The sequence below is a fragment of the Procambarus clarkii genome, chromosome 14, assembly GCF_040958095.1.
Source record: "Procambarus clarkii isolate CNS0578487 chromosome 14, FALCON_Pclarkii_2.0, whole genome shotgun sequence".
Lineage (NCBI taxonomy): Eukaryota > Metazoa > Arthropoda > Malacostraca > Decapoda > Cambaridae > Procambarus > Procambarus clarkii.
In genome coordinates, this window is record NC_091163.1 from 32,769,287 (window position 1) to 32,784,144 (window position 14,858).

At 43.1% G+C, this 14,858-nt stretch overlaps 1 protein-coding gene across 1 annotated transcript in view; it reads right to left on the reverse strand.

Annotated features, from left to right (window-relative positions):
- LOC123771022 (uncharacterized) overlaps window positions 1-14,858 on the reverse strand; it is a 570,661-nt gene that overhangs the window by 548,364 nt on the left and 7,439 nt on the right. The window contains exon 2 of the mRNA XM_069324755.1: window positions 5,008-5,088. Coding sequence (XP_069180856.1) covers window positions 5,008-5,088 — 81 coding nt within the window. The remainder of the gene's footprint in view (window positions 1-5,007; window positions 5,089-14,858) is intronic.

The window sequence follows — 14,858 nt, forward strand, 5'->3', positions numbered from 1 at the left end:
AAAGATACGCACCGAGACATCAAAGATTCTCTCCCAGACATCAAAGATACTTTCCGAGGTATCAAAGATACTCTCTCCGAGACATCAAAGATACTCTCTTTGAGACATCAAAGATACTCTCTGAGACATCAAAGATACTCTCTCGGACATCAAAGATACTCTCCCAGACATCTAAGATACTCTCCGAGACATCGAAGATACTCTCACAGACATCAAAGATACTCTCCCAGACATCAAAGATACTCTCCCACATATCAAGGATACTCTCCAATACATCAAAGTTACTCTCCCCTGACATCAAAGATACTCTCCCAGACATCAAAGATACTCTCCCACATATCAAAGATACTCTCCAATACATCAAAGTTACTCTCCCCTGACATCAAAGATACTCTCCCAGACATCAAAGATACTCTCCCACATATCAAAGATACTCTCCAATACATCAAAGTTACTCTCCCCTGACATCAAAGATACTCTCCCAGACATCAAAGATACTCTCCCACATATCAAGGATACTCTCCAATACATCAAAGTTACTCTCCCCTGACATCAAAGATACTCTCCCAGACATCAAAGATACTCTCCAAGTGATCAAAGATACTATTCGAGATATCAAAGATATTCACCAAGATATCAAACGGACTCGCCGAGACTTCAAAGATACTCTCCGAGACATCAAAGATACTCTGCCAGACACCATAGATACTCTCCACATGCTCCCGTAGCACTGACAGTTGGCCAGGGTAGGAGGCGCATATATTGTCTTCAGTGGGGAGCCGGTCGGCCGAGCGGACAGCACGCTGGACTTGTGATCCTGTGGTCCTGGGTTCGATCCCAGGCGCCGGCGAGAAACAATGGGCAGAGTTTCTTTCACCCTATGCCCCTGTTACCTAGCAGTAAAATAGGTACCTGGGTGTTAGTCAGCTGTCATGGGCTGCTTCCTGGGGGTGAAGGCCTGGTCGAGGACCGGGCCGCGGGGACACTAAAAAGCCCCGAAATCATCTCAAGATAACCTCAAGATAAGATAGTACATTCATCTTCTTAAAGTTATTCCTCTTAATATATTTAGATCTCTATCCCTATTCGATTGTTTTCCTTAAATTGTCGAAATTGTCTATCTGTTCGTATCTTCAAATATTGTATCCTCCAATATATATTTTCAATATATTGTATCCTTCAAGTCAAGCCTGGCCCCGGGCCGTGGTTGAGGGAGTAGAAGAACTCTCAAAACCCCATCCCGGTACTATCCAGGTGCAATATATATTCTATCTACCATGCCTCATTTTGTTATCACTTACATCCTTCATATAACTTTTTATCCCATATATATTTTCCATATACACTATCTATCCAATATTTTATGCACATCTTAACCTAACACACCCTCTCCTAACCTTTGCTTTCCAAGCAGTCCAACCCTGACCTAAAGTGTATCTAATCCTTTCCCTTCGACCCGAATAAAGGTTTGTCAACACAAACAGTCCATAAAGGCAAACATATTTTCACCTGAATTAAAACAGTAACTGTATTCCCCACTTATGCCAGCCATTCCAAGACATGTCAAACAATATTTGGATAATAAATTATAGCAAATTTTGGCTATTCGCGCACAATATGTTGTTTGCAATGTTCTGTTATGAAGTACATGGTGTAGCTTACAAGTTACTATGCGGGGGAAGGGAGAGAGGAGGGGACAGAGGGGAGGGAAGGATAGGGGAGAGAGGGAGGGAGAGGGGGAACTGATGTACAACTATGGAACAGTCTAAGGAACTACTGTAAAACTAAAGAACTTCTGTACAACTAAAGAACTTCTGTACAACTATGAAACTGCTGTACAACTAAGGAACTACTGTACAACTATGGAACTGCTGTACAACTAAGGAACTACTGTACAACTATGGAACTGCTGTACAACTAAGGAACTACTGTACAACTATGGAACTACTGTACAACTATGGAACTGCTGTACAACTAAGGAACTACTGTACAACTATGGAACTACTGTACAACTATGGAACTACTGTACAACTATGGAACTGCTGTACAACTAAGGAACTACTGTACAACTATGGAACTACTGTACAACTATGGAACTACTGTACAACTATGGAACTACTGTACAACTATGGAACTACTGTACAACTATGGAACTGCTGTACAACTATGGAACTACTGTACAACTATGGAACTACTGTACAACTATGGAACTACTGTACAACTATGGAACTGCTGTACAACTAAGGAACTACTGTACAACTATGGAACTACTGTACAACTATGGAACTGCTGTACATCTATGGAACTACTGTACAACTATGGAACTACTGTACAACTATGGAACTACTGTACAACTATGGAACTGCTGTACAACTAAGGAACTACTGTACAACTATGGAACTACTGTACAACTATGGAACTACTGTACAACTATGGAACTACTGTACAACTATGGAACTACTGTACAACTATGGAACTACTGTACAACTATGGAACTACTGTACAACTATGGAACTGCTGTACAACTATGGAACTGCTGTACAACTATGGAACTACTGTACAACTAAGGAACTACTGTACAACTATGGAACTACTGTACAACTATGGAACTACTGTACAACTATGGAACTTCTGTACAACTATGGAACTGCTGTACAACTAAGGAACTACTGTACAACTATGGAACTACTGTACAACTATGGAACTGCTGTACATCTATGGAACTACTGTACAACTATGGAACTACTGTACAACTAAGTAACTGCTGTACATCTAAGGAACTGCTGTACAACTATGGAACTACTGTACAACTATGGAACTACTGTACAACTAAGTAACTGCTGTACATCTAAGGAACTGCTGTACAACTATGGAACTACTGTACAACTATGGAACTGTTGTACAACTATGGAACTACTGTACAACTATGGAACTACTGTACAACTAAGGAACTACTGTACAACTATGGAACTACTGTACAACTATGGAACTACTGTACAACTATGGAACTGTTGTACAACTATGGAACTACTGTACAACTATGGAACTACTGTACAACTAAGGAACTGCTGTACATCTATGGAACTACTGTACAACTATGGAACTACTGTACAACTAAGTAACTGCTGTACATCTAAGGAACTACTGTACAACTAAGGAACTACTGTACAACTATGAAACTGCTGTACAACTATGGAACTACTGTACAACTATGGAACTACTGTACAACTAAGGAACTACTGTACAACTATGGAACTACTGTACAACTAAGTAACTGCTGTACATCTAAGGAACTGCTGTACAACTATGGAACTACTGTACAACTATGGAACTACTGTACAACTATGGAACTACTGTACAACTAAGGAACTACTGTACAACTATGGAACTACTGTACAACTATGGAACTACTGTACAACTAAGGAACTACTGTACAACTATGGAACTTCTGTACAACTATGAAACTGCTGTACAACTATGGAACTACTGTACAACTATGGAACTACTGTACAACTAAGTAACTGCTGTACATCTAAGGAACTGCTGTACAACTAAGGAACTACTGTACAACTATGGAACTACTGTACAACTAAGTAACTACTGTACAACTATGGAACTGCTGTACAACTAAGGAACTACTGTACAACTATGGAACTACTGTACAACTATGGAACTACTGTACAACTATGGAACTGTTGTACAACTAAGGAACTACTGTACAACTATGGAACTGCTGTACAACTATGGAACTACTGTACAACTATGGAACTACTGTACAACTATGGAACTACTGTACAACTAAAGAACTTCTGTACAACTATGAAACTGTTGTACAACTAAGGAACTACTGTACAACTATGGAACTACTGTACAACTATGAAACTGTTGTACAACTAAGGAACTGCTGTACAACTATGGAACTACTGTACAACTATGGAACTGCTGTACAACTATGGAACTACTGTACAACTATGGAACTACTGTACAACTATGGAACTACTGTACAACTATGGAACTACTGTACAACTATGGAACTACTGTACAACTATGGAACTACTGTACAACTATGGAACTACTGTACAACTATGGAACTACTGTACAACTAAGGAACTACTGTACAACTATGAAACTGTTGTACAACTATGGAACTACTGTACAACTATGGAACTACTGTACAACTATGGAACTACTGTACAACTAAGGAACTACTGTACAACTATGAAACTGTTGTACAACTATGGAACTACTGTACAACTATGGAACTACTGTACAACTATGGAACTACTGTACAACTATGGAACTACTGTACAACTATGGAACTACTGTACAACTATGGAACTACTGTACAACTATGGAACTACTGTACAACTATGGAACTACTGTACAACTAAGGAACTACTGTACAACTATGAAACTGTTGTACAACTATGGAACTACTGTACAACTATGAAACTACTGTACAACTATGAAACTACTGTACAACTAAGGAACTACTGTACAACTATGGAACTGCTGTTCAATTATGGAACTACTGTACAACTATGAAACTGTTGTACAACTAAGGAACTACTGTACAACTATGGAACTACTGTACAACTATGGAACTACTGTACAACTATGAAACTACTGTACAACTAAGGAACTACTGTACAACTATGGAACTACTGTACAACTATGAAACTACTGTACAACTAAGGAACTACTGTACAACTATGGAACTACCAGGCTACTGAGATTCCCCCCAAAAACATGCTTCAATCCTCTAAGAAGCAGTGTTCGCTCTTGATGTGAACCAGTTGCAACAGCAGGTTGACACTTACATGGAACTCTTGTTTCAACACAGGTTTGCAATAGAAGGTTGTTTCTCAGTGAGAACCCTTCCATCACTGCCGATTGCAACAGAAGGATGTCTCTCACCTAGAACACTTCATCAGAACCGGTTGCAATAGAAAGTGTCTTACCTGAACTCCTCACCAGAACCATTTGCAAGAGGAAGTTGTCTCTCACCTTGGTGTCGATAGGCTGTGTGATGCGGTAACAGCCCTTGTTCTTCTCCTCTGAGGTGAGGGGCCGGACGCGCACCGCCACCTGCAACATGTCAACGTTAGTGTGTGTCAACACCTGCTTGCTTGCACTCTCTAGCACCACTCCTTAGACTGTTGTCTGTCGTGATTACATCATGATGTTCCATGGGTTGTGCCAGGAATGTGCCAGGGGTTATGCCAGGGGTTGTGTCAGAGGTTGTGCCAGAAATGAGCCAGGGGGGTTTTGGTCAGAGGTTGTGTCAGGAATTAATGTTATTAGCCATCCCCATGCAATAAAATACTGAAGCATTCCTCTTGAACTATTAAAAAGGTTTTGGCTATACACAGTCAACTTCTGTATGCTATATGGCTAACTAATCATATATAGGAAAAGGGATATTATTCAACATTTACCTTGCATCGACTTAATCTAATCAACCTTGACCTAACTTTTAAAACCTGGGATAAAGCAATTTTTTCCATCTAAATTCTTAGAAAGTTATTATTGGACAGTTTCCTTATATCAACACAACCCAACCTTCCTTGACCTAACCTCTAATACCTGAATCTGAACTCAATTTCATCACTTCTTAGGAAAGTCTTATATTCACAATATCCAGACATTGATAACCATCAACACAACCTAATTTTCGTTAATCTTTCCTGGTTCACAATTACATCATATTGTTACGAAAATGTTATTATTTGTTCTTGCCATACATTACAAACAATTACCATAAGCAAAGGATGATAGAGGGTACCACACCTAACCTTGAAATTCAGTCCATTTTATTCCAAATTGACTTACTTTTAAAAAAATTGTGGGTTTAAGATATACAGTGCCTCAAATTATGTGTACAAGGATCCATATACATATTTAGAATGAGCTGCATATAATTTAAATGAATAATATATTCTTACCTTAACAAATTTCAAAATATAGCATAATTTTATGGTTCAGTTGGGTCATCGAAAAAGTACGCCTATGACCAATCTTTGCTTATGGTCATTCATAATGATGTGCTGCCCGAAATCTTAGCGAAGTATCCAAAATTTGCTTACTGTAGGTAATGCATGCACATGACTGTAAAGCTGCCGCCCAGTTGGGTGGGTGTGGAGCAAGACTAGTAACTGTGACTCACCATAGATGTAAAGTTCCTTGTATATTGACTGTTGTGAGCCTCTTGCTGAATCACTTGTGATACAAAAGATTATTGATGTGTCAATTTTTGTAGGTGATTAAGTATGTATGTGTATGTATATATGTATATGTATATATATGTACATGTATGAATGAGTATGTGTACATGTATATATAACATTAATAATTGTGTAACTAGCGTCAAAAGATTGTTATTTGCTTAGCTAAACGAACTAGAGGGTTCAGTTCCTGAGCCGATTATGTGCCTCTGTAATCCTTTTCACCACCGCCCACGGGATGGGTATGGGGTGCATAATAAAGAAAGAAATTGAATTGCATATGGTCATCTAAATAAGTTTGCCAACAGAAAATCTTTGGAAATGACCTTAAAATAAGCATACTTGTATGGAATCTTTGAATACAGTCATCGGAAAAAAGTACGCCTTCGAGGAATCATCTAAAACACCAAAACAATTCCTCGTTGTCCACAATTACATTACTGTGTCAGGGATGTGCTTGGGAATGTGCCAGAGGATGTGCCAGAGGATGTGCCAGAAGTGGTATCAGGGGTTGTGCCAGGGGTTGTGTCACAGGTTGTGCCAGTTTCTATGCCAGGGGTTGTGTCACAGGTTGTGCCAGTTTCTATGCCAGGGGTTGTGTCACAGGTTGTGCCAGTTGCTATACCAAGGGTTGTGTCATGAGCTGTGCCAAGGGTTGTGCTACGAGTTGTGCCAGATGTTGTGTCAGGGGCTGTGACATTGGTTGTGCCAGGGGTTGTGGTAGAGGTTGTGCCAGGGGTTGTGCCAGATGTTGTGCCAGGGGTTGTGGTAGAGGTTGTGCCAGGGGTTGTGCCAGATGTTGGGCCAGGGGTTGTGCTAGAGGTTGTGCCAGGGGTTGTGCCAGATGTTGTGCCAGGGGTTGTGACATTGGTTGTGCCAGGGGTTGTGGTAGAGGTTGTGCCAGGGGTTGTGCCAGATGTTGTGCCAGGGGTTGTGCTAGAGGTTGTGCCAGGGGCTGTGACATTGGTTGTGCCAGGGGTTGTGCTAGAGGTTGTGCCAGGGGTTGTGCCAGGGGTTGTGGTAGAGGTTGTGCCAGGGGTTGTGGTAGAGGTTGTGCCAGGGGTTGTGGTAGAGGTTGTGCCAGGGGTTGTGCTAGAGGTTGTGCCAGGGGTTGTGCCAGATGTTGTGCCAGGGGTTGTGCTAGAGGTTGTGCCAGGGGTTGTGCTAGAGGTTGTGCCAGGGGTTGTGCCAGATGTTGTGCCAGGGGTTGTGCTAGAGGTTGTGCCAGGGGTTGTGCTAGAGGTTGTGCCAGGGGTTGTGGTAGAGGTTGTGCCAGGGGTTGTGCCAGATGTTGTGCCAGGGGTTGTGCTAGAGGTTGTGCCAGGGGTTGTGCTAGAGGTTGTGCCAGGGGTTGTGCTAGAGGTTGTGCCAGGGGTTGTGCTAGAGGTTGTGCCAGGGGTTGTGGTAGAGGTTGTGCCAGGGGTTGTGCTAGAGGTTGTGCCAGGGGTTGTGCTAGAGGTTGTGTCAGGGGTTGTGGTAGAGGTTGTGCCAGGGGTTGTGCTAGAGGTTGTGCCAGGGGTTGTGCTAGAGGTTGTGTCAGGGGTTGTGGTAGAGGTTGTGCCAGGGGTTGTGCTAGAGGTTGTGTCAGGGGTTGTGGTAGAGGTTGTGCCAGGGGTTGTGCTAGAGGTTGTGCCAGGGGTTGTGCTAGAGGTTGTGTCAGGGGTTGTGGTAGAGGTTGTGCCAGGGGTTGTGCTAGAGGTTGTGCCAGGGGTTGTGCTAGAGGTTGTGTCAGGGGTTGTGCTAGAGGTTGTGCCAGGGGTTGTGCTAGAGGTTGTGCCAGGGGTTGTGCTAGAGGTTGTGCCAGGGGTTGTGCCAGGGGTTGTGCTAGAGGTTGTGTCAGGGGTTGTGGTAGAGGTTGTGCCAGGGGTTGTGGTAGAGGTTGTGCCAGGGGTTGTGCTAGAGGTTGTGCCAGGGGTTGTGCTAGAGGTTGTGCCAGGGGTTGTGCTAGAGGTTGTGCCAGGGGTTGTGCTAGAGGTTGTGCCAGGGGTTGTGCTAGAGGTTGTGCCAGGGGTTGTGCCAGGGGTTGTGTCAGGGGTTGTGCTAGAGGTTGTGCCAGGGGTTGTGCTAGAGGTTGTGCCAGGGGTTGTGCTAGAGGTTGTGCCAGGGGTTGTGGTAGAGGTTGTGCCAGGGGTTGTGGTAGAGGTTGTGCCAGGGGTTGTGCTCGAGGTTGTGCCAGGGGCTGTGCCAGGGGTTGTGCTAGAGGTTGTGCCAGGGGTTGTGCCAGGGGTTGTGCTCGAGGTTGTGCCAGGGGCTGTGCCAGGGGTTGTGCTAGAGGTTGTGCCAGGGGTTGTGCTCGAGGTTGTGCCAGGGGTTGTGCTCGAGGTTGTGCCAGGGGCTGTGCCAGGGGTTGTGCTAGAGGTTGTGCCAGGGGTTGTGCCAGGGGTTGTGCTAGAGGTTGTGCCAGGGGTTGTGCCAGGGGTTGTGCTCGAGGTTGTGCCAGGGGCTGTGCCAGGGGTTGTGCTAGAGGTTGTGCCAGGGGTTGTGCTCGAGGTTGTGCCAGGGGTTGTGCTCGAGGTTGTGCCAGGGGCTGTGCCAGGGGTTGTGCTAGAGGTTGTGCCAGGGGTTGTGCTCGAGGTTGTGCCAGGGGTTGTGCTAGAGGTTGTGCCAGGGGTTGTGCTCGAGGTTGTGCCAGGGGTTGTGCTCGAGGTTGTGCCAGGGGCTGTGCCAGGGGTTGTGCTAGAGGTTGTGCCAGGGGTTGTGCTCGAGGTTGTGCCAGGGGTTGTGCTCGAGGTTGTGCCAGGGGTTGTGCTAGAGGTTGTGCCAGGGGTTGAAGTCCAATATACACAGCTAATTTTCCAAGGAATATATATAATTACAAACTTTGTACGGTGAAGTTTGGACAAGTATTGACGTAAAGTTACTCATTAGCCAAGTGCTGGTTCTTTAAAACCATAACATTAGTAGATGCAAAGTTGGCAACTTGTAGTGCATTACAACACGCTTATTGCGTTCACGTCATGTAATATTTTGGAGTACGAACTTAGGCTCACTGAACCAAACTTGCAGATGTGTGACCTGGCAGATATGTGAGCTTGCAGATGTGTGACCTTGCAGATGTGTGACCTGGCAGATGTGTGAGGTTGCAGATGTGTGACCTTGCAGATGTGTGACCTTGCAGATGTGTGACCTTGCAGATGTGTGACCTTGCAGATGTGTGACTTTGCAGATGTGGGACTTTGCAGATGTGTGACCTTTTAGATGTGTGACCTTACAGATGTGTGATGCAAATCTGATCGGACGGTAGTTTTCTGTTGAGCTCTTTCCTTGTCTTCTTTTTTTTTAATAGGGGGTAACATTTGCATATTACCAATATAGGGGAACTATATCTTGGTCCAGAGATTTGGTAAAAAAGTAGTTTCAGTGGTAGGCATAGTTCTTTTGAACCTTTAGTTTGTCAATGTTCTTCCTGATTATGTCGCATGTTTTGGGTATATTCCTAAATTAATTCTCTTCACCTCCTTGAAACATTTGTGTTGATGATGGGATGTCATCCAACATATTCGAGTGTGAACACTGATGTTAAATATTAATTTAGTGTGTTTGCCGCCATTTTGTCATCCATTATAGGTTGGTTAGTCTCATCTACTAAAGGTCCTACTGAGTTATTTGATTTGGGTTTACTTCTTATATAGGCATAGAACGACTTTACATCTTTCTTTATGTTTTGGACAAGCTTTCTTTCCTTGTTCCTTATTGCTGATCTGATTTCCTGAGTGGCTGAGTTTAGTGCCCTTTATATATATATATATATATATATATATATATATATATATATATATATATATATATATATATATATATATATATATATATATATATATATATATATCATAATCAATGATGTCCGTCTTGGGTGTATACATGCTCCAAAGGTTCCTCTTAGTTATAAAGGTTGTTTTACTGCAGGAGTCATCCATCTAGTTCCCCTTCGTTTCTTCCACCTGTTTGGCACATATTTTTGAACGAGTTCTGTGATGACCTTAAAGTTTTGCCAAGACGCTTCCGTGTCATGTTCACCTATCAACTCCCTCCAGGAGATGTTTTGTAGTTCCTCTCTCATTCTTTGGTAGTCGCCTTTATGGTAATCTAGAAATTCATCATCATGAACCTTCATGTGGGTTTCTCTTCGTAATCCATCTTAAAATATAGTGATCACACGGGGGGGGGGGGGGGGTGAGCTTTTACCCTTCCTGACTTTGATCAATTATACACTCTTCTGATGTTAGCACAAGGTCTAGTATGTTCTTACCTCGTGTGGGCTCTACCACATGCTGTATGGGGAAGAAGTCCTGCACAAAGTCGATAAATTGTTCTCCTTCTTGTGATGTTCTCCTACTTCTTGTGACCTATAGTTAAAATTCCCCATTATTAGGATTCGAGTTTCTGATACCACATTGATCACTTTACGTGGGTCAGCAACTTCCTCTTCTGCTACTGTGTCAGCCCTGTAGCATACTCCCACAGTCATTTTGCTACCATCTTGAGTTAGTATGTTGTACCATACTGACTCCGAGGAACCCATTGTGTTTAGTTCCTCATTGTTGATTAGCATCCAGGTCCTCCTTTACATAAAGCATCACTCCGTCTGCTCTTGTTGTTCTGTCCTTTCTGAATGGTGGGTGGTATCCTGGGAGATAGCATTACCCGTCTATTATGTCATCTCGGCCCCATGTTTCACTGATGCCAATGATGTCGAGATTTTCAGCCTGAGCGTATGCACACGATGTGTCAAATTTATTTACTAGGCTTCTGGCATTTGTGTAGAAACAATTTAAACTTTTGACATTATTCCTGGCTGCTGAGAGAATACTCCTGTATTTAGCACATTATTATTTTGTACATTGCCACTCTGGTTCTGAACCTATTTGTCGCCCGAGATATATATAGAGTTAAATCGGCCTAGTTGGGTGAAGAACTATGTCCTCTCCTCCTCCTACTATCTGGATCACCTGCTTTCTCCTGATCTTTAGCTTTGCGTTTTTGAGTTGGTCTGTGTGTCTTTACTCCTTCAGTTTGCCTCTGAGTATTGAGTAGAATGAGTATGAATGGTAATTCCGAATGCCCAGACAGATATAAATCTATTGTGATAAACTCATTTATACGCAAAGCCCTTACTTATTGTCCTGACTGACGTAACATCCGCAAGGAACTGGACAGAAGCCTTCAAGTATTAATAAACAGCGGGTACACGGAAAGTTAAGTCAACCCCCATATCAGAAGATATTTACTAAAATGGTATAATGGAGAACAACATGTTTGGGGAACATGAAGTTGTTTCCACAGATGTCCAGCAAGGAGACCCACTTGCCCCTTTCCTTTTCTGCACGGCAACTAAAGAGGTCACAAGCAGGATGACCAGCGAATTCAACATCTGGTTCCTGGACGATGGCACCCTGGCAGGGACACAAGAATCCCTGCTAGGAGATCTACAGCTAGTGAAATCTAAGGAAGAGGAGTTAGGTCTCATCCTAAACCCATCAAAGTGTGAAATTATCTCATCTAGCCAACCAATCACAGATGCAGTACGAATCCTATTGCCAGGAGCCCCAGTGATCGCTCCCACCGACAGTGTGCTGCTAGTGGTATCTCTGGGCTCGAGCGCCATTGAGGTAGTCCTCGAAGAGAAGCTGAACGACCTGAGGAGGATGGAGGGAAGAATAGGCGCTTTAGATGCTCACGATGCTTAGTACCTTCTTACAAGGTGCCTGGCTTTGTCCAGACTTACCTATTTTCTAAGGTGTGCTCCCTCCTTCGACAGCCCAAAATTAAGAGAATATAACTCACTCCTAAAGTCAATAACTATGAAAGTGTTAAACCTCTCCCTGCAAGATGACCAGTGGGATCAAGGAACACTCCCAGTTAGACTTCGGGGGTATAGGTATTCGCAAGGCGACACAGTTAGCATTCTTATCCTCGACCAGTGCTACAAGTGAATTAGTGAATGAAATACTACCAGAATATCTAAGGAACTCCATTGGGATTCATGATCCAAAATTTGCAGAAGGAGCTGGTCAGTGGGACACTCTTGCAAACTCACATCCTCGACCATCTTTTCCAAACGACAGCAAACAGGCCAAATGGGATAGCCCCCATAGTGGAGAACATCGTCACAGCATTGCTGGAGGAAACTTCTGAGAAGGACAGAGCGCGTCTCCTAGCTGTACAACCCCCCATGCCGGGGACTTCCTGTTGGCAGTCCCGAATTCCGCCTTGGGCACCCGCCTGGACCATCGGGCCCTAAGTATTGGTGTTGCCCTGCGCCTTGCCGCCCCTAGCTTCACCGAGCACCGGTGTATTTGCGGCCATGCACGGACTGACCAATACGGCAGCCATGGTCTCATCTGTCGTAAGTCACAGGGAAAGATTGCCAGACATGAAGCAGTCAATGACATCATCAAGAGAAGTTTGGCTACAGCTGGGTGCCCAGCACAAAGGGAACCTCAGTTGTGCAGACCTGACAACAGCCAAAAACGCCAAGATGGAGTCACCCTGCAGCCATGGAGGGAAGGTAAGCAGGTTGTATTGGATTACACGTGTCCATCTACATTGGCTGATACCTATCTACGTTACAGCTCAGCGGAGGGAGGTGGGGCAGCTACCTTCAGGGACACCCAGAAAATCAACAAGTACTGAGACTTAGAACGTTGTTACAGGTTCGTGCCAATAGGCTCTGCAGACTCTGGGCGCCTGGGGTAAATGTGCACTTAAGTTCTTAAAGGAGGTGGGCGAGCAACTCATTGGGAGAGCTAAAGACTCACGAGCGGCCAGTTTCGTGTTCCAGCATCTCTGTGTTGCAGTTCAGAGGGGAAATGCGCGCTGTATCCTGGGTACGCGCCCAACCTCCGAGGAACTGGATGAGGTCTTCGAACACTGATTGTTATATTGTTACATATATATGTGTGTGTGTGTGTGTTCTCTGTAAACTGTAGCATTGCAATAAAAAAATATATAAAAAATAATAGGGGTGGTTGGAGAAAAAAGATTAAAGTGTTCAGTGAGAATCCACATGGTCTTCTCTGAGTACTCTTTATTTTCTTCTTCGAGGCTGTGGGTCCCTACAATTGCACCAGAGGTATATATATATATATATATATATATATATATATATATATATATATATATATATATATATATATATATATATATATATATATATATATATATATATTATGTTTTTCTTCACTGACGATGGTAATGGAAATATCAATTCTCCAAAATTCTTTTTTGTGTATGGTCTGACACCTGAACACGTTTCGTAATAGCTTATAACATTTTCAAAGACTTAATTTGCACACAAATTCATCGAACTTACACTCATTTTGGGAGAGGTGATATGGTACAAAAGTTTTGGGTGAGGTGAACAAACTTATGACAAACACAAGACAGAACAATTATTGTTCTGTTCTTACGTTTTTCTTCACTGTTGGGGTTAATTGAAAAATTAACTCTCCAAAGTTCATTTTCTCATTTTTTTATATATGGTCTGTACCTAAAAGCATTTCGCAAGGACTTCTCACATTTTCAAAGACAGGTTTACACATATAATTTCATACTTATATTCGTTTTGGGTGAGGTGATATGACTCAAATGTTTTTGGGTGAAGTGACAAGAGCCAGAACACGAATCAATGGGCATATATTGCATTTAAGAACATAAGAATGAAAGTAACTACAGAAAGCCTATTGGCCCATATTTTCTCTTGCTGCTTCTATGTTGGTTTGGGGTCTTGAAGTGGGTAGAATATAGTTATGTGTTAATTGGCTGTTGATTGCTGGTGTTGACTTTTTGATGTGTAGTGCCTCGCTGATGTCGAGTCTCCTGCTATTGCTGTATCTATCGATGATTTCTGTGTTGCTTGTTAAGATTTCTCTGGTGATGGTCTGGTTGTGTGAGGAGATTATATGCTCCTTGATGGAGCCCTGTTGTTTATGCATTGTTAATCGCCTAGAAAGAGACGTTGTTGTCTTGCCTATATACTGAGTTCTTTGGGGCTTACAGTCCCCAAGTGGGCATGTGAAGGCTAAGAAGACGTTGGTTTCTTTCAAGACGTTTTGTTTCGTGTCTGGAGAGTTTTTCATGAGTAGGCTGGCCGTTTTCTTGTTTTTGTAGTAAATTGTCAATTGTATCTTCTGATTTTTGTCTGTAGGGATAACGTTCCTATTAATGATATATTTCAGGACCCTTTCCTCAGTTTTATTAGCCGTCGAAACGAAGTTCCTGTAAAACAGTCCAATTGGGGTTTCAACTGGTGTGTTAGCTGGCTCTTCAGAGGTTGCATGGTGTTTCACCTTTCTTTTTCATGACGTCTTCAACATAATCATTCGAGAAGCCCTTGTTGACTAGGACCTACAGAGTTCTTCATTTAATGCTTCCAACCAGAGCTGTGAGTGAGAGCCCGATCGACGTAAGCGTTGACAACACTCCTCTTGTACCTGTCTGAGCAGTCACTATTGGCATTAAGGCACATGCCTATGTTTGTTTCCTTAGTGTAGACTGCAGTGTGGAAGCCTCCGCTTCTTTCCCTGACTGTTACATCTAGAAAGAGTAACTTCCCATCGCTCTCCATCTCGTAAGTGAAACTTAACGCCGAATTTTGCTCAAATGCCTCGCCCGTATATACTGATATATATATAT